Source organism: Falco rusticolus, chromosome 5 (genome assembly GCF_015220075.1).
Source record: "Falco rusticolus isolate bFalRus1 chromosome 5, bFalRus1.pri, whole genome shotgun sequence".
In the NCBI taxonomy this organism is placed as follows: Eukaryota; Metazoa; Chordata; class Aves; order Falconiformes; family Falconidae; genus Falco; species Falco rusticolus.
In genome coordinates this window covers 20,894,139-20,914,013 of record NC_051191.1, presented here as the reverse complement: position 1 = coordinate 20,914,013, position 19,875 = coordinate 20,894,139, and the positions used below count along the sequence as shown (strand labels likewise).

The window sequence follows — 19,875 nt, the reverse complement described above, 5'->3', positions numbered from 1 at the left end:
GCCCATCCCGGGGCCGCGGGGCCGGGCGGGGCGGGACGGGATGGGACGGGGCAGCGCTTAAAGCCGCCGCCGCCCTCGGCGCCGCCACTCGCCGCCCGCCGCCCCCGGCACTGGGAACCGACTCGGACCCTGATCCCCACCGGGAACCACCGCTCCGCCTCGGGAACACACCGGGAACCGACCCGGACCCCTCCGGGAACTACTGCTCTGCTCCGGGAATTCGCTGGGAACAGGGAACCGACCCCGGGAACCGGCACCGGGAACCAGCTCTGACGCCGGGAACTTGCACCGGGACTGATCCGGGACACGATCCTCCAGCACCGGGACTGACCCCGGGAACTGGGACACTGTACCAGACACCGGCACTGCGCCGGGATCCCCGCCCCCACCCCCGGACCGCCGGGGCTGACCCGGGACCCCCACCCTGAGCGCTGGGACTGATCCGGGACACCGGCAGCAGGAGTGACACCGGGAACTGGGACCCCACCCAGGACACCAGCACCCACCCAGGACACCGCAACTGCCCCAGGACATTGTCCCCCCAGCACTGCCACGGGCACCCAGGACCCCACCCCAGGCACCCACATTGACCCAGGACCCCCCCACCTGGGACACTAGCGCTGACTTGGGACCCCCACTCAGGATACCAGCATCCACCCAGGACCTCTCTGGGACACTGGGCCTGATCCAGGACCTCCACCCCAGGCACCAGGACTGACTTGGGACACCCACCCGGGCACCTGGAGTGACCCGGGACCCCCTAACCAGGATACCAGCTCCAACCCAGGACGCTAACCCCCAGCCTGGTCTACAACCCGCCCCCCAGCACCCACCACCCCACCAGCACCCTTTCACCATGAACTCCACCTACGAGACACAGACAGCTGAGGAACCAGAGGAGCTACCAGCCACCGAGAAGGACCTGGCAGAGGACGCTCCTTGGAAGAAGATCCAGCAGAACACCTTCACCCGTTGGTGCAATGAGCACCTCAAGTGTGTCCATAAGCGCATTGGGGACCTGCAGCGGGACCTGAGCGATGGCCTACGCCTCATCGCCCTCCTGGAGGTCCTCAGCCAGAAGAAGATGGGGCGCAAGTACCATCCGCGCCCCAACTTTCGCCAGATGAAGCTGGAGAACGTCTCAGTGGCCTTGGAGTTCTTGGAGAGGGAGCACATCAAGCTGGTCTCCATTGGTGAGTGATCGGGTGCGGAGGTGGTGAGTGTGCAAGACGGGTCATGTGAGGAAGTGAAGATGGGGCTGGGGACAAGTGTGTAAGGGCAGGGGAGATGGAGTGGAAGTGAGGGGTGAAGTGTGCAAGGGTAGAGGTGATGGACATGTGGGGGTGAGGGTGGGGATGAGTGTGCAAGGGCAGGTGAGGTGGAGGAGTGGGAATAGGGTGGGTGTTCAAGGACAGGGCTGATGGACAAGTGTGGATGGGGTCATGGGGGAGTGTGCAAGGGCAGGGGCAATGGGGGAGTGGGAACAGGGGGTGAGCGTGCAAGAGCAGGGCTGATGAATGAGCGGGGATGAGTGTGCAAGGGCAGAGGTGATGGACAAGTGGGGACAGCGCTGAGGATGAGTGTGCAAGGGTAGGGGCGATAGGTGAGTGTGAATGGAGGACGAGTGTGCGAAAGCAGGGCTGATGGACGAATGAGAATAGGGGGCGAGTGTGCAAGAGCAGGGCAATGGAGGAACAGGGTGTGAGCGTGCAAGAGTGAGGGCGATGGACGAGTGGGAACAAAGCTGGGAACGAGCGTGCAAGGCCGTGCTGCCACTCTGACCGCTGTGCGAGGGACTGCACGAGGCTGAGTGGTGCACGTGGGCCGTGTGCAAGGGGCCGTGTTGCACATGCACGATTGTGTGAGGGGCCAAGCGTGCCCGGCCAGGGCTCCGCTCCCCGCGTGAGGGGCCGCAGCGTGCGAGGGGCCATGCGAGGCGGCTGCGCTGAGCTCACTCTTGGCTCCGGGGCTGCGTGCCGGTGAGCTCACACTGCAGGGGCACGCTCGCCCCCCGCACGCTCGCCCCCCGCGCAGGGCCCCAGCGCCCACCCGCCACCCCGACAGCTGCAGGGTGACCCCCTCGCATCGCGCTCGCCCCCGCACACGCGGGTGGGTGGCTTGCACCCTTGCACACCCGCTTGCACGCTCGCAGCCTTCCTTAGCACTTGCACATGCGGCAGCCCCCATGTGCGTTGCACGGGGCGAGGGGCCTGCACGCCCCCCCTTGCACACCCAGACCAGTGGGTGGGGGGCTGAGCATCCCTGCATGTCCCCGCAGGGGTGTCACACGCCCACCCATCCCCCCGGGGGTTTCCTTGCCCCCCAACTCTACCCTCCCCAGATGTTGGGGTGCCCTCCAGATGTTGCCCCTCCCTGGGAGGCCCCAGCAATTGGGGGGGTGTCACCGGCCACATCTGCAGCCCATTTCCTCCCCGAAACACGATCGCTGGGGGGGGGGGGGGGGGGGGGGGGAGGGAAGGCGAGGGGGAGGGGCCGGGATGCCTGGGTCCTCTCTGCAGGGCGTGGGGGAGGGGCCGGGATGCCTTGCCCCCCCTCCCCCCCCCCCCCCCCCCCGCCCCCTGCCTCAGTTTCCCCATTCCTGGCCTCTCCCCTGGCCAGGGACCCCCAGGGTGCTGGGAGAGGGTCACTCCAGGGTGCTCTGACAGGGACAGGGACCCTCAGGGTTCTCTGATGGGGTCCCCCCAGGGTGCTGTGGGGCAGGGACACCCCAAGGTGCTGGAGGGGTCAGGGAACCCCAGGGTGCTGTCAGGGTTTCCCCCTGAGGCACTGTCCGGTGAGGTGTTGGGGTCCCCCCCACTGTGCTGTGCCCCATGTGGGGTCCCCTGGGGGGTTGGGGTGCTGCAGCTGGGTGCTGTGGGGTGCTCCAGAAGGACAGGAGTGACAGTGCTGTGGGGTGTCAGGGTGTTCGCAGCCTGACACTGGGGTGCCAGGGGCCCTGGGGGTGCTGGGGTGGCCCCCTGCTTTTGCTGGGGGTACCCAGGACCCCTGCCCATGGCCTTGGGTGCTGGGGTGCCAGGGACCCTGGGGATGTCCTGGGGTGTCAGTGCATTCCCAGCCTGGCAGCAGGATGTTGGAGACCCTGTGTGTGCCCCGGGGTGTCCCCAGCCTGGTGCCAGTGTGGCAGGGACCCTCATGGTGCCCTTGGGGTTTTGGGATGTCCCCAGCTTGACGTTGGGGTAGTGGGGACCCTGTGGGTGCTGGGGTGCCAACGTGGGGACCCTGAGGGTGGCAAGGACCCCCATGCATGCTCTGGGGTGCCAGGATGACAGGGACCCTGTGGGTGCTCTGGGGTGTCCCCAGGCTGGCTCCAGGGTGTTGGGGACGCCCACGGCGAAGCTGGAGGTGGTGGCCTTGAAGTGCCTGTGTGCTTGCAGACAGCAAGGCCATCGTGGATGGGAACCTGAAGCTGATCCTGGGACTGATCTGGACGCTGATCCTGCACTACTCCATCTCCATGCCCATGTGGGAGGATGAGGAGGAGGAAGACGCCCGCCGGCAGACCCCCAAGCAGCGACTGCTGGGCTGGATCCAGAACAAGGTGCCGCAGCTGCCCATCACCAACTTCCACCGTGACTGGCAGGATGGCAAAGCCCTGGGTGCCCTGGTGGACAACTGTGCCCCTGGTGAGGAGGGCATGGGGCGGGGGGGGGGGGGGGGGCGGGCTGTGGAGGGCAACTGCACCCCCCAGACAGTGGGCTGTGGGAGTAATTGCCCCCCCGGTTAGTGGGCATGGGGTATGGGGGAGCTATTGCACCCCCCCCGCCCCCCCTGGTTAGTGGCCATGGGGGCACAGGGCCTGGAGGGCAATTGCCCCCTCATTAATAGTCAGGTGCCCCCCCCGGTCCATGCTGGCTCAGGGGGCACTGGTGGGGGGGCAGGGGTACTGGGGGATAGCCATCCCCCAGGCTGCGCTGGCATGGGATGCTGGGGGGCACTGGGAGGATCTGGGGGCAAAAGGGGGAGGGAGTGCTGTCCCCCCCAGGAGGGTGGGGGTGCTGCTCCCCCTCCCCCCGAGGTTGCCTATCTCACACCCACCCTCTGCCCTGTCCAGGCCTGTGCCCAGACTGGGAGAGCTGGGACCCCAACCAGCCGGTGCAGAACGCCCGGGAGGCCATGCAGCAGGCAGACGACTGGCTGGGTGTCCCCCAGGTACTGGGAGCACTGGGGGGCACTGGGAGTGCTGGGAGGGCCTGGCAGCCCCGTGGCATAGTGGGGCTGGGGGGCATGTGGGATGGGGTCCTGGGTGCCAGTAGGTCCCATGATGGGGTGAGGGCGTGTGTGGAGGGGTCCTAAGTGGGTGACATGGAGTGGGGCAGGGGTGTCCCTGGGCATGGGGCATCCCTGGGTACAAAGTGGGAAGGACAGGGGGGTCCCTATGGGGTCGCTGGGCGTGGGGGGTCCCTGGGTGTGTGGTGTGGGGGCGCAGCGTGTGTGAGGTCCTTGACAGGGCCACCGTGGGTGGGAGCATCATGGGAGGGGCTAACTGGCATTGGGGGGTGTGTGTCCCTGCAGGTGATTGCCCCCGAGGAGATTGTGGACCCCAACGTGGACGAGCACTCAGTGATGACCTACCTCTCCCAGTTCCCCAAGGCCAAGCTGAAGCCGGGGGCCCCCCTGCGCGCCCGCCAGCCCCAGCCCTCCCGCGCCCGCGCCTACGGGCCTGGTACGGGCACGGGGGGCACTGGGGGGCACACGGTGGCCAGGCACAGAGGGGGTGTGGGAGGAGACATGGCAGGGGACAGGGGCGATGCTATGGCCAGGCACAAGGGTGGCATGGGGAGGGGGCACAGGGCAGGGGAACATGGGTGCCACAAGGGGGGACATGGGATGTCAGGGCATGAAGGTAAACCATGAGTCCTCTCCAAGCCCAGGGACCCCTTTCCAACCCCAGCCCCCCCCTCATACTTGGGGGTGCCCAGGGACCCCCTGCCACCTCCAAGGGCAACCTGGAGGTCCCAAGCTGAGGGGGTCCCAGGAGCTGGGTGCCCACCATGGGGTGCTGGTGGGGGTGGCACCCTGACCCCTGGGCACCTGCAGGCATTGAGCCCCAAGGGAACGTGGTGCTGAAGCCAGCGCAGTTCACGGTGGAGACCCTCGAGGCGGGGGTTGGCGAGGTCCTGGTCTACGTTGAGGACCCTGAGGGTCACACTGAGGAGGTATGGTTGGGGCACCCAGATGCCTGGGTTCCCCCAGCACCCCACCTGTGTGTGGGGTGTACCCAGGTTTCCAACTCTGTGTCACTCACCCCTCCTTTTTTGGGGTTCCCCCCTAGGCCAAGGTTGTCCCCAACAATGACAAGAAGCGGACATACAGCGTCACCTATGTGCCCAAGGTTGGGGGGCTGCACAAGGTGAGCACCCATAGACCTGCACCTCAACGTGCGTCTTGGGGTGGTGGGTGTCCCCTGCACCCGGAATGGGGGGTGCTCAGCACAGAGGAGTGCTGGGGTCCCTGGAGTGTCCCCATTAGGGTCCCTGGAGGGGGTATTGCAATAGGGGAGCCCTGGGGGAGCCCTTGAGGGGTCTGCTTGGGTCCCTGCTGGTTCTTGTGTTAGGGTCCCAGGGAGGGCAATAAGGGGTCCTTTGGGGGGGGCAGGGGGGTGAAGGGAGCCCCTTCAGGACATTGCACTGGAGGTCCCTGGGGTGTCCCACTTTGTGTACCCTGTGGGGGTGCCACCAAGGTGCTGGGTGGCAGTGGGGGACATGGCCACCCCTGACCCCCACCTTATCCCACAGGTGACGGTGCTGTTTGCGGGGCAGAATATTGACAAGAGCCCCTTTGGTGTCAATGTGGGCATGGCCCTTGGGGACGCTAACAAGGTGATGGCACGCGGCCCTGGCTTGGAGCCTGTCGGCAATGTGGCCAACAAGCCCACCTACTTCGATATCTACACCGCAGGTGGGCTCTGGTGGCCACCGGACATGGAGCAGGGGGGGGTCATTTCTCTGGCTTGGTGCCAAGACATGGCATGGGCCAGTGGCACTGAGGTGTGGCATGGATGTGTTGGTGCTGGGTGACATTGAGGGCATTGTCCTCATGGTGGTGTGGCCCTGGCCATGGCCTGCTGGCTCTGACACATCCTCATGAGGGCAAGGCCATGGCATAGCCTGGTGGCACTGAGATAGTGTCCTTCTCATGCCATGTCCATGGGATGGCATGGTGCTCTGGGGCTATGTCCTTATTGTGGCATGGCCAATGTGTTACTGGGTATCACTGAGGTTGTGTCCTCAGGGTGGCATGACCTGATGGCTCTGGGACCATGTCCTCATGGTGGCATGGCCATGGCATGGCCTGGTGGCTCTGGTACCATGCTCTCATGGTGGCATGGCCATGGTGTGACCAGGTGGTAGTGTCCTTGTGGTGATACAGCAATGACATGTCTGGGTGGCACTGAGCCCGTGTCCTTGCCATGGCTTGGCTGGATGTTCTCACTGTGTCATGGTGTGGTGGCACTGGGGTCATGTCCTTGCCATGATGAGGCCGGGGGACACTGAGGTGTGGCATAGCCACAGCATAGCCTCGTGGCTCTAGGGCCACATCCTCCTGGTGGCATGGCCATGGCATGGCCTGGTGGCACTGAGATTGTGTCCTTCTTGTGTCATCCATGCATGGCCTGGTGGCTCTGATGCTGTTTTCTCGTGGTGGCATGGTCTGGTGGAACTGAGGCCACGTCCTCATGATGACATGGCTATGGCATGACCTGGTGGCAGTGGGACTACATCCTTATGGTGGCCTGGCCATGGCATGGCTGGGTGGCACTGAGCCCATTTCCTCACTGTGGTAGGGGCTGGCCCAGGCGACGTGGGGGTGGTGATTGTGGACCCCCAGGGCCGGAGGGACACCGTGGAAGTGATGCTGGAGGACAAAGGGGACAACATCTACCGCTGCACCTACCGGCCCGTCCTGGAGGGGCCACACACCATCTGTGTCACTTACGCCGGTGCCCAGATCCCCAAGAGCCCCTTCACTGTCAACGTGGCTGAAGGTGAGACCTGCCATGGGGGGCCCCACCATGTCTGCATGACAGCACCCATCAGTTCCCCAGGTGGCCCCATGGCACCCCTGTGCCTGTAGTCTCCCCATAGCACCCATATACCCCAGGGTGTCCCCCAGACTGTCTCCATGGCATCCATCTGTCCCCAGGGTGTCCCAATACCACCCTTATGCCCCTGGGGACCCCCTGACCTGCCTCTTCCCTCCCTTGAGCTCCCCAGCCCGGGCCCTCCCAGCACCTACGGGTGCTGTCGGTGCTGGGTGCTGAGGGTGCCATCCTGCCGGCAGCATGCACGCCCTCAGCGTGCCGGGCCACGGGCCGGGGGCTGCAGCCCAAGGGCGTGCGGGTGAAGGAGGTGGCCGACTTCAGGGTGCTCACCAAGGGCGCCGGCACCGGGGACCTGCGGGTGCTCATCAAGGGGCCCAGTGAGTGTGCAAGGGGCGGGGGTGGGTGGGGGGCACCATGGGGGTGACCAGGAGGGTTGTATGGTTGGAGGGCACCAGGGGTTGGGGATGTGATTGGGGAGGGTCTGGGGGTGTGCCCAGGGTGGGGTGCATGGGCGGGGGGTGTGATATGGAAAGATGTGCATGGGTGGGGGGCTGCCATGGGGGGGTGAATCATGAGGGTCCCCATGGAGGGATGCGCATGGTTGCGGGGCACCATGAGGGTGTCCTTGGTGGTGTCCGTGGTTGGGGGGCACCATGGGGGTGCTCATGGCGGGGGGATGCATGGTTGGAGGGCATCATGGGGGTGTCCATGGGTAGGGGTAAGTGGTTGGGGGGGCACCATGGTGGGATGCACAGTTGGGGGGCATCATGGGGGGGTCCATGGCTGGTGGAGCACCGTGGGGGTCCCAATGGGTGGCCCATAGTTGGGGGGCACCATGGGAGTGTCTATGAGGGGGTGCATGGTTGGGAGGTCAACATGGGTCTGTCTATGGAGGGATGTACATGAAGGGGGGGCACCATGGTAAGGGGTGCCGCCATCTGAAACCCCCTGCTTCCCACAGAGGGCACAGAGGAGCCGGTGAAGGTGCGGGACGCGGGCGACGGTGTCTATGAGTGCGAGTACCACCCCATGGTGCCTGGCAAGTACCAGGTGGCCATCACCTGGGGTGGCTACGCCATCCCCCGCAGGTCAGCTGAGCCACCACCCACGGGGACCCCCCCACCTACCCTGCACCCCCTGCCCCACCAGGCTCCTGGGGTGGGAGGGTGTGCAAAGGGGGGGGCATGTGGGAGGGGGTGCAAGGAGGGGTGCAAGATGCAAGCAAGGCACATCGAGCATGCAGGGTGTGCAAGGGGCGTGCAAAAGACATGGTGTGTGCAAGGGATGTGCAAGTCCCATGGAGGGTGTGCAAGGCACACGTATGCTGTGCAAGGGACATGCAAGTGGGTGTGCAAGCTGCAAGCAAGGGGTGTGCGATAGGCGTGGGGCATGCAGGGTGCCCTGTGCTGATGTGGTGCCTGCAGCCCCTTCGAGGTGCAGGTGGCCCCTGAACCAGGTTCCCAGAAGGTGCGGGCCTGGGGGCCAGGGCTGGAGGGCGGCGTAGTGGGCAAGTCGGCTGACTTCGTGGTGGAGGCCATCGGCACCGAAGTTGGCACCCTGGGTGAGTTGGGGCACAGGGGCACCCATGGTGGGGGTGCCAGGGTGGGGATGTGGCCATGGGAATGGGTGGCATTGTGGTGGGGATGTGGCCATGGGAATGGGTGGCATTGTGGTGGGGATGTGGGCATGGGATAGGTGGCACTGCAGTTGGGCCATGGGGACAGGCTAGAGGACACTGCAGTGAGGACACGGGCACAGGTTGGGTGGCACCGTGGCAGGGACACGAACACAGACTGGGGAATGTGAAGATGGGGACATGGGTGCAGACTTGGGATGACAACAATGGAGACATACTGGGTGGCACCACCCTGGGGATTTGGTCACAGACTGGGTGTCACCATACTGGGGACATGGGCTTAGTCTGAGGGACACCATGATGGAAGCATGGGCACAGGCTGGGGGTGACCACCCTGGGGACATGGAAACGTACCGGGGGGCACCACCCAGGGGCCCTAAGCATAGGCTGAGGGACACCTTGATGAAGACAAGGACTGGGTGTCACTACCCTGAGGACATGGACGTGTATTGGGTGGCACCACCGGGGGGACATGGGCACAGGCTGAGAGACACCATGATGGGAACAAGAACATGGACTGGGGGTCACCACCCTGGGGACATGGGCATGGGGAGGGTAACATGGTGCTGAGAATGCTGGGGCTCTCTTGGAGGACTGCATCACCCGGTGGTGCCACCCCCCAGGTTTCTCCATCGAGGGCCCATCACAGGCCAAGATTGAGTGTGATGACAAGGGGGACGGCTCATGTGATGTGCGATACTGGCCCACGGAGGCAGGGGAGTATGCTGTCCACGTGGTGTGTGATGACGAGGACATAAAGGACAGCCCCTTCATCGCCCACATCCTGCCCGCCCCCAACGACTCCTGGCCCGAGAAGGTAGCTCTGTGCCCCATAGCACCCCATTGCACCCTGCTGCACTCTGTATCCCTGCGCTCCCGGGTGCTACCCGCCCTCTGGGCACTCCTTGCACCCCCAGAAATTGCTCCCTACCTGACTACCCCCGGGTGCTACCCCCCATCTTTGCACCTCTATGTGCTGCCCCCATTCCCCGGATCTCCCCCCCACACCCCCTCCATGGGTGCTGGGGGTGCTGATGCCACCCTGACTCCCCCCACCCTCACTCACACCCATAGGTGAAGGCCTTCGGGCCGGGGCTGGAGCCCACCGGCTGCATCGTGGAGCGGCCGGCCGAGTTCACCATTGACACCCGTGGTGCCGGCAAGGGCCCCCTCAAGCTCTACGCCCAGGTAGGGTGCCTTTGGGCACTGTTGGGTGCTGTTGGGCATCACTGGATGCTGTTGGGTGCTGTTGGGCATCACTGAGTGCCATTGGGTGCTGCTGGGCGTCGTTGGGCATCACTGAGTGCTACTGGGTGCTGTGGGGCCCTGTTGGGTGCTGCTGGGCATCACTGTGTGCCGTTGGGTGCTGCTGGGCACTGTTGGGTGCCACTGGGCATCACTGAGTGCCATTGGGTGCTGCTGGGCATTGAGTACCATTGCACTGCTGGGTGCCAATGGGTGCCAGTGGGTCCCCTCACCTCCCCCCGGTGCCTGCAGGACGCCGAGGGCTTCCCCATTGACATCAAGGTGAAGGACAACGGGGATGGCACCTACCACTGCGTCTACGTGCCCACTAAGGCCATCAAGCACACCATCATCGTCACCTGGGGGGGTGTTACCACCCCCAGCAGCCCCTTCCGTGTGAGTGTCCCATGGGGTGCTGGGCATGGGATTGGGGGTCCATGGGATGATAGGGATGGGGGTCCCATGGGAATGGGGTGCCAGGGTGGGGATGGGGGTCCATGGGGTGATGCCGATGGAGACAGAGTGGCAGGGGTGGAAATAGGGGTCCTGTGGGGTGATGGACATGGGGATGGGGTGCTGGGCATGGAGATGGGGTTCCTAGACCTATAGGGTGCCAAGCATGGAGATGGGGGTCCCATGGGTTGATGGGAATGGGGTGCCAGACATGCAGGGACTTGGGGTGCCAGTAGTGGAGTTGGGCGTCCCAGACCCATGGGGTGCCAGGCTGAAATTCACGGGTGCTGGGCACAGGGGTGAGGTCCATGGTCTGTGTGGTGCCAGGCCCAATGACGAGGGTGCTGGGCAGGAGGATGAGGTGCATGGTACATGGGTGGCAGGCATAAGGAGGGGTTCATGGCACCACGGATGCCGCTGGCAACACTCCCTGTACCCACAGGTGAATGTGGGTGAGGGCAGCCACCCTGGTAGGGTGAAGGTCTATGGGCCAGGTGTGGAGAAGACAGGGCTGAAGGCCAACGAGCCCACCTACTTCACCGTCGACTGCAGTGAGGCTGGACAAGGTGGGTACCCACCATGGGAGCATCTGGCACCCATGGGAGCCCCTCTGTGGGCATGGCAGCTGTTTTCTGCATCCCTGGTCCTGGTCCATTATTCCTAGTCTTGGTCTTGCATCCCTGCCACCCTGGTCCTCATCCATCATCCCTGGTCCTGCCCCTGCGTTCCTGGTCCATCAACCCATTCCTGGTCCAGGCCCGTGTCCATGGTCCAGCCCCATCCCTTGGTGCTACCCAGGGGAGCAGGGTGACACAGTGCTGATGGTGGGGACCCTTTGCAGGGGACGTGAGCATTGGGATCAAATGTGCCCCCGGCGTGGTGGGGCCGCTGGAGGCCGACATTGACTTTGACATCATCAAGAACGACAATGACACCTTCACAGTGAAGTACACGCCACCGGGTGCTGGGTTGTACACCATCATGGTGCTCTTTGCCAACCAGGTACTGCACACCCATCCCAGCCTCCTGCTCCACACCAGGTGGCCTGCATGTCACCTCCCTGCCCACTGAGGTCCTGTGGGGTGGGGGGCTCTGTCCCCTGGCAGTGTTGCCGTGCCACCATGCCGCTGTCTCTCTCCCCAGGAGATCCCCAGCAGCCCCTTCCGCATCAAGGTGGACCCATCCCATGATGCCAGCAAGGTCAAGGCGGAGGGACCGGGGCTCAACCGGACGGGTGAGGGGACAGGGAGATGGGGTGGCAGGGTGCTGCGGGGCAGGGTAATATGGGGGGAGCAAGGCTGGGTTCTAGGTGCTGTGGGGCAGGGACCCCGGGTGCTTGTGGGGCTGGGTGCTGTGGGGCAGGGACCCTGGGTGCTGTGGGGCTGGGTGCTGTGGGGCAGGGACCCTGGGTGCTGTGGGGCTGGAGTTCTGGGTGCTGTGGTGCTGGGTGCTGTAGAGCAAGGGGCTGGGACAGGGTGCTGTGGGGTGGGGTGATATGGGGGTAGCAAGGCTGGGTGCTTGTAAGGCAGAGATGTGGGTGCCGTGGGTCTGGGCGCTGTGGGGTGCAGCGGGCGCTGACCGTACGGCACAGGCGTGGAGGTGGGGAAGCCCACCCACTTCACGGTGCAGACGAAGGGTGCGGGCAAGGCGCCGCTGGAGGTGCAGTTCGGGGGGCCAGGGCAGGGCCCCGCTGTGCGCGACTTCGAGGTCATCGACAACCACGACTACTCCTATACCGTCAAGTACACCGCTCTGCAGCAGGTGGGGTATGGGGGAGACCCCTACGGCACCCCCTGGGGCACCCCACCCCATCCCCTGCAGCCCCCTGTCCCATACGAACCCCTCATAGGGGCCCCCCATTCCATATGAACTGCCCCCAGGCACACCCCATCCCATATGAGCACCCCACACGGGCACCCCTGTAGATAACCCATAAGGGTACCCTCACTGACATCCTGTCACCTGGGCACCCCAAGGACACCCCCACAGACATCCCGGTGTAGGCACCTCATCCCCATGGATGCCCCATGCCATGGGCACCCCATTCCCACCCCAGGACCCCCAAACCCTCCCACAGTCTCATGGATGCCACCAGCCCTGGGATTCTGACACATATCCCTGCCATCCCCGAGCACCCATGGGTGCCTGAGCCCTGGGAACCCCTTGGGCTCCTGAACCTCCTGGGTCTCCCAGGGACCCCCAAAGCCCCTGGGCACCCCCAGGTACCCCCTCCAGCACCCATGAGTGACACGAATCCCCCAGCACACCCCCTTACAGGCCCCTTCTCCCTTCCCCCCCTCAGTGGGTGTGGGTGGGGGGGCCCCCTGGCAGCACCCTAAGGTGCGGGTGCACCCACAGGGTCCCCTGGCCGTGGTGGTTACCTACGGGGGGGACCAGATCCCAAGGAGCCCCTTCCCTGTCACCGTGGCGCCCCCCCTGCAGCTCAGCAAGGTCAAGGTGCAGGGGCTCAACAGCAGTGAGTGGGGGTCTTGGTGGGGGGGGTGGGCACCCTGGGGTGGGGGAGGGCATCGCTACGGTGTAGGCACCATGGGGGGGCACCCTTGGGTGTGGGGCATGCGTGCGAGGGGGCACAACCCCTGGGTATGGGGTGGGGGACACACCCTGGGTATGGGATGCAGCAGGGGATGGGGACACCTTGGAAGGGGGCACCCTTGGGTGTGGGGTGCACTGTGGGGTGGGGGCACCCTTGGGGAGGGGCGCGCTATGGGGTGGACACAAGACCCTTGGATATGAAGTGGGGGGCACCCTGGGGGGGGATGACACCTTGGATGTGGGCCCACTATGGGGTGGGGGCACCCTGGGGGGGGGGACGGACACCCTTAGGCATGGGGTACCCCCCTGGGTGTGTCCCCCTCCCCTGACCACCACCCCCATGTTGCCCCGCAGAGGTGGAGGTGGGGCAGGCGCAGGAGTTTGCAGTAGAGGCACAGGGAGCTGGGGGCCAGGGCAAGGTGGAGGTCAAGGTCACTGGCCCCTCCCGCCGCCCCCTCCCCTGCAAGGTGGGCCCAGCCCCCCCTGGCGGCCCCCACCCTGTTACCTACACCCCCACCGAGGAGGGGCCTTACAAGGTGGAGGTCACCTACGATGGACACCCGGTCCCTGGAAGCCCCTTCCCCGTGGAGGCGCAGCTGCCCCCTGACCCCTCCAAGGTGAGGCCATTGCTTGCCCGGCATGCATGCAAGGGGGTGAGTGTGCCCCCCACCCCTTGCACACGTGTGTCCTTGTGTGCCCCATGCATGCAGCCCATGGACAGGTCACGTTGCCTATGCACGCTCCTCGCACACTCAAGCTGCTTGTGTGCGCTGTTGCACACCCACGCTGCTCACAGCCACCTCCACTGCCCGCACAGTGCCCGCTCCCTGCTTGCACGTGCCAGCTGGTTGCACCCACCCTGCCCACACACTTGCATGGTGTTCCTTGCACACTTACACCACTTGCATGCTTCTTGCACACCCCACTCGCATAACAACATGGACTGAGAGCACCCGTGCTTGTCACCTCCATGCTGCAGGTGCAATTGCACACTTACTGTGGACACACCTATCCCTTGCACACTTGTCACCAGCACACCCATGCCTTGCATGCATACCGTGGGCATTCTCATTCCTTGCATGCTTCCCACTGGCATGCCAATCCCTTGCACACTGGCCCATGCCTTGCACACTCACCTCCAGTACACCTGTCCCTTGCACACCAGCATGCCCATCCCTTCCACAGTTACTGCCAGCATGCCCATCCCTCGCACACTGGCACACCCGTCCCTTGCACGCACACAGCACTGGCACGGCGCCCCCCTGCCCCTTGCACACCCATTGCCTTGGCAGAGCCTGCCGGCACCCCCACCCCTCACCTGCACACACATGTGTGGCCCCCAACCCCCTCCTCTGACGTGTGTCTCCCCCCCAGGTGTGTGCCTATGGGCCAGGGCTGCAGGGCGGCAAGGTGGGCACCCCAGCCCCCTTCACCATTGACACCAAGGGCGCGGGCACCGGTGGGCTGGGGCTGACAGTGGAGGGTCCCTGCGAGGCCAAGATAGAGTGCCAGGACAATGGCGATGGCTCCTGCTCGGTCTCCTACTTGCCGACAGAGCCTGGTGACTACACCATCAACATCCTCTTTGCCGACCGGCACATCCCTGGCAGCCCCTTCAAGGCGGAGGTGACCCCCATCTTTGATCCCAACAAGGTGACAGCCAGCGGGCCTGGTTTGGAACGCGGCAAAGCTGGGGAGGTGGCCACTTTCATGGTGGATTGCTCCAAAGCTGGGGACGCTGAACTCACCATTGAGATAATTTCGGAAGCTGGTGTGAAAGCGGAGGTGCTCATCCAGAACAACCGGGATGGCACCTATGCCATCACCTACACCCCTGCCTGCCCCGGCTCCTATACCATCACCATCAAATACGGTGGCCACCCCGTCCCCAAGTTCCCTGTCCGTGTCACCGTCGATCCTGCTGTGGATACCAGTGGTGTCAAGGTCTACGGTAAAGGCGTGGAGCCGCGAGGTGAGAGCAAGGGACATCTCCCCATGGATGCCACTATGGGCATTTCCTCCTCATGGGCACCTCTTTCCCATGGAGATCCCATCCCTGTGGGCACCTCTTCCCCATGGACATAGCTATGGGCACTGTCTCCCCATGGGCACCTCCTCCCAGTGAACATCCTCATGGGCACTGGTGTATCCTTCCCATGGGACCCTCATCCCTGTGGGATGTCATCTCCATGGATATCTCCCATCCCCATAGACACCTCCTCCTCATAGAACCCCCTCCTATGGGGAAGACTCCTCGGCACTCCCGTGGACATCTCTTCCCCATGGACATCTTTCCTTTGCATGGGTATCCTTATGGGCACCAACATCTCCTCCCCATGGCCATCCCATAGACACCCCCTCTCATGGACATCCTGGGTACCCTCATGGACATCCCATCCCTGTGGGCATCTTTTCCTCATGGGCACCTCCTCCCCATGTCCCCCTGGGGACACCTTCTCCCCATAGACACCCTCTCTCATGGGGAGGACTCCTGGGCACCCTATGGACACCTCCTCCCCATGGGCACCAACATCTCCAACACATGGGCACCTTCTCCCCATGGGTACCTCCCCCTTGCATGGGCACCAGCATGTCCTCCCCATGGGCACCTTCTTCCCACAGACACTCCCATGGATATGTTCTCCCCATGGAAACCGTGCCCTTGGATGGGCATCTCCTGCCCATGGCCACCCTTGCCCTCCTTCTTACACAGGGGTCCACAGGTTATCCCCACGGGCACTGCCTCTTATAGGGGGCTCCTCCTGGGTACCCCCTGCCCTGTAGCTGTGGGATGCAAGGAGAGGGGCTGGAGACTCATTCTCGGGGGTTGGGGAGGCACCTCACCACAGGTGCTGAGCAGGTGCTGAGGGTGCTGTGCTGCAGGGGTGCTGCGTGAGGTGGGCACTGACTTCACAGTGGATGCCCGGGCACTGACCAAGACTGGGGGGCCCCATGTCAAGGCCTGGGTGGTCAACCCCTCGGGTGCCAAGACCGATACCTACATCACTGACCACGGCGATGGCACCTACCGCGTGGACTACACTCCTTATGAGGATGGTGAGGGACCCCCACCCACCCTGGGGACTCCAAAACCCCCAGAGGACCCTGACACCCCCCCCAGTGACCCCAACACCCACAGAGTACCTCACGTCCTGGGCAAACATCCTCCATCCCCCAGGTGGGGATCCCCAGAGAGGCGCCCCGCCTCCCCCCCCCCCCAACCCACATCCAAGTGGGGACCCCCCCTGTTCCCCCCCCTGGCTGGAGATGTCCCCCTGTTCCCCCATAAGCAGGGACCCCCCAGTTCCCCCAGGCAGGGACCCCCAAAACCCCAACCAGGGACCCCCAACCCCCTGACTCCCCCATAGACCCCCAAATCCTGAGACCCTCCTTAGACCCCAGCCAGAGGCCCCCACAACCTCAACCAGGGAACCCCAAACCGCAACCAGAGACCCCCCAGTCCCAGCTCAAACCCCAACCAGGGACTCCCAACCTCCCTCCAAACTCCAACCAGGGACCCCTGAGACCCCCCTCCCCTCCATGGCAGGAGGGGAGTGACAGCCTGTCCTTGTATCCCCAGGCATGCACCGGGTGGAGGTGACATACAATGACGTGGCGGTCCCCAAGAGCCCCTTCCGTGTGGGGGTGGCAGAGGGCTGCGATCCCAGCCGTGTGCGGGCACATGGGCCTGGCCTGGAGGGTGGCCTTGTCGGCAAGGCAAACCGCTTCACTGTGGAGACCAGGTGGGCACTGGACCCCCCCCCAGCCACCTCGCACCCCTGTCACCAACCCACCACCTCCAGCCCCTCCCATGGATCTGCCACCTCCATCCCATGTCACCAACCTGGCATCTCTGTCTCATGCCGTGGATGTGCCACCTCCATCCTCTTGCATTGGATTTGACATCTCCATACCATGCCACAAATGTGCCACTTTCATCCTCTTGTACTGGATTGGCACCTCCATCCCCTGCCAGCAACCCTCCACATCCATCTCTTGCTATTTGACATGCCACTTCCATCCCATGCCACCAACCTCCCATCTCCATCCCCTGCCATGGATGTGCCACTTCCAACCTCTCTCCACCTGCTACCAATGTGACATCTCTGTCCCCTTGCCATGGATGTGGCACCTCCATCTCTTGCCACCAACATGGCATCTCCACCCCCTGCCGTCGATGTGCCACCTTACTCCCCTCAGCACACACATGCCACCTCCATCCCACTACTATGGACATGGGACCTCTGGCTGTTTGCCATGGAGGTGGTACCTCTATCTCACTACCATGGATGTGGCCCCCCCCAGCACCCACCATGGACATGTTACCCCTACACCAAAAGCCAGGCCACCCCTGGCAGCGTCCCTGAGTGGTGTCACATCCCCAGGGGTGCAGGCACCGGGGGGCTAGGCCTGGCCATCGAGGGTCCCTCCGAGGCCAAGATGTCCTGCAAGGACAACAAGGATGGGAGCTGCACAGTGGAGTACATCCCCTTCACACCTGGGGACTACGATGTCAACATCACCTTCGGTGGCCATCCCATCCCTGGTGCGTGGTGGGGCTGGGGGGGGCAGGGGAAGCTGGGGGGGGCTGTGGGAGCCACCAGGGTGGCTGTGGGTTGGAGATGGTTTCCTGGGTGCTGGCAGGTAGGTGCGCTTGTGTGGACCCCATGTCCAACCCAGTGGTGACCCCATGGCCATGCTGGCCCCATGTCCACCCCCTGCTGTCCCCGTGACCATGCAGACCCTATGCTCACACTGACCCCATGCCTGTGCTATCCCCACAGCCATAGCTTTGGTGTCCCCATGCTCATGTTGGCCCCGTGGACACACTGTCCCTGTGCCCGTGTTGACCCCATGGACACATTAACCCCACAGACCTGCTGTGCCCATGCCTGTGTTGACCTCATGGCCATGCTGTCCCCTTGCTGTGCTCATGCTGTGCCTATGTTGGCCCCATGCCCACCTTGACCCTGTCCCCACACCACCCCCCTGCGTGCACTGATCCCTGCCCACTGCCACAGGGAGCCCCTTCCGGGTGCCGGTGAAGGACGTGGTGGACCCCAGCAAGGTGAAATGTTCAGGACCAGGGCTAGGCCCAAGTGTCAGGGCCCGGGTGCCCCAGACCTTCACTGTGGACTGCAGCGCAGCAGGGCTGGCGCCTCTTGAGGTCACGCTGCTGGGACCCTCTGGTATGTGGGGACACACGGCGGGGAGGTGGTGGGGGGCATGGATGGAGGGGGAGCCCGATCCCATGGATACCCTGCTCCAAAGGGTGTCCAACCTCATGGATATCCTTCTCCATAGGGTGTCCTACCCCCAGGGACATGCTGCCTAGAGATGCCCTGCCTCCCTAGTGTGTCCAACCCCATAGGTCTGAGGCTCCATAGGGTGTCCTGCTCCATAGGGCATTCAACCTCATAGATGTCCTGCCCCACGGCATGTCCTTCTCTGTAGAGTGCTGTGCCCTATGGCTACTCTGTTCTGCTCTGTGGCCTGTTCTCTGTGGAGTGCTCTGCCCCATAGATACCCTGTCCCATGGGATGTCTGGCCCTATGGCAGGCACTGCTCCATAGGGTATCCTGCCCTACATGATGCTGTACTCCATGGGATGCTCTACACCATGGGGCACCCTGCCCAAGGATGCCTTGTCCCGTGGGATGCTATACCCCACGGAGCACCCTGCCCTGCTGATGGCACCGGCCCACAGGTCTGGCAGAGCCCGTGGAGGTACGTGACAATGGTGATGGCACCCACAAGGTCAACTACACCCCAGCCACTGATGGGCCCTACACTGTGGCCGTCAAGTATGCCGACCAGGAGGTGCCACGCAGGTGAGGACCACCACCCTTGGGTGACTGGGGAGGACACCCCCACCACAGCAGGGGGGTCCCAGCACCCTGCTGACCAACCCACGCCCACCCACAGCCCCTTCAAGATCAAGGTGCTGCCCGCTCATGATGCCAGCAAGGTGCGCGCCAGTGGGCCAGGGCTGAGCGCCAGCGGCATCCCCGCCAGCCTGCCCGTTGAGTTCACCATCGATGCCCGTGATGCCGGTGAGGGGCTGCTCACTGTCCAGATCCTGGTGAGTACCCAGGGGCCATGCTGTGGTGGGGGGGCTGATCCCCAGGAGGTGATGGAGTGCTGGCACATGTGGGATGGGAGGCTGAGCACCCATGTGGTTCTCTTGTGCCTGTGCCGTGAGGCACTGGGGTCCTTGTGGTGTTTGTGGGGTGCCCTAGCACGCATGCCATAGGGTGCTGAGACCCATATGATGCCCTGGCACGTATGCCATTGGGCGCTGCAACCTGCATGGTGCATCAGTGCTGCCCTGGCACCCATGCTATTGGGTACTGAGCCCCATATGGTGCCCTGGCACCCATGACATTGGGTGCCGAAACTCATATGGTGGTCTTCCACCCATTTAGTGGGGTGCTGAGCCCCAGTGCCCTGACACCCATGCCATGGGGTGCTGAGCCTTTGACATGCATGCTATGGGGTGCCGAGGCCCACATGGTGCATGGGTGCCATCTTGGCACCCATACCATGGGGTGCTGAGACCCACACAATGCCCTGGCACCCATGCTATGGGGTTCTGAGCCCCACATGGTGCTCTTACACCCATTCAATGGGGTGCTGAGCCCTATATGGTGCTCTGGCACCATGCCATGGGGTGCTGAGCCAGGTGGTGCCCGCAGGACCCCGAGGGGCAGCCCAAGAAGGCGGCGATCCGGGACAACGGGGACGGCACCTACACGGTCTCCTACGTCCCCGACCTGCCGGGCCGCTACACCATCACCATCAAGTATGGGGGGGACGAGATCCCCTGCTCCCCCTTCCGCATCCACGCCGTGCCCACCGGCGACGCCAGCAAGTGCCTTGTCACAGGTGGGCCCTGCCCCATGGCATCCCTCGCTGCCCTGCGGCA

The 19,875-nt window shown here is 64.1% G+C and overlaps 1 protein-coding gene across 2 annotated transcripts in view; it reads left to right on the top strand.

The window, feature by feature from the left end:
- The first annotated feature begins 102 nt into the window (after positions 1–102).
- Positions 103–19,875, top strand: part of FLNC (filamin C) — a 30,730-nt gene continuing 10,957 nt past the window's right edge. For both annotated transcript variants that reach the window (XM_037390694.1, XM_037390693.1), the window contains exons 1-28: positions 103–1,193; positions 3,396–3,644; positions 4,073–4,170; positions 4,534–4,684; positions 5,059–5,177; positions 5,294–5,371; positions 5,757–5,919; positions 6,806–7,006; positions 7,303–7,440; positions 8,025–8,151; positions 8,488–8,624; positions 9,323–9,516; positions 9,774–9,887; positions 10,197–10,340; positions 10,840–10,963; positions 11,239–11,399; positions 11,541–11,631; positions 11,989–12,158; positions 12,756–12,873; positions 13,305–13,567; positions 14,325–14,922; positions 15,834–16,007; positions 16,531–16,693; positions 17,336–17,496; positions 17,972–18,139; positions 18,658–18,781; positions 18,876–19,032; positions 19,646–19,835. In XM_037390694.1, the coding sequence (XP_037246591.1) occupies positions 857–1,193; positions 3,396–3,644; positions 4,073–4,170; positions 4,534–4,684; positions 5,059–5,177; positions 5,294–5,371; positions 5,757–5,919; positions 6,806–7,006; positions 7,303–7,440; positions 8,025–8,151; positions 8,488–8,624; positions 9,323–9,516; positions 9,774–9,887; positions 10,197–10,340; positions 10,840–10,963; positions 11,239–11,399; positions 11,541–11,631; positions 11,989–12,158; positions 12,756–12,873; positions 13,305–13,567; positions 14,325–14,922; positions 15,834–16,007; positions 16,531–16,693; positions 17,336–17,496; positions 17,972–18,139; positions 18,658–18,781; positions 18,876–19,032; positions 19,646–19,835 (4,912 nt within the window). In that variant the 5' untranslated portion in view covers positions 103–856. The remainder of the gene's footprint in view (positions 1,194–3,395; positions 3,645–4,072; positions 4,171–4,533; positions 4,685–5,058; positions 5,178–5,293; positions 5,372–5,756; positions 5,920–6,805; positions 7,007–7,302; positions 7,441–8,024; positions 8,152–8,487; positions 8,625–9,322; positions 9,517–9,773; positions 9,888–10,196; positions 10,341–10,839; positions 10,964–11,238; positions 11,400–11,540; positions 11,632–11,988; positions 12,159–12,755; positions 12,874–13,304; positions 13,568–14,324; positions 14,923–15,833; positions 16,008–16,530; positions 16,694–17,335; positions 17,497–17,971; positions 18,140–18,657; positions 18,782–18,875; positions 19,033–19,645; positions 19,836–19,875) is intronic.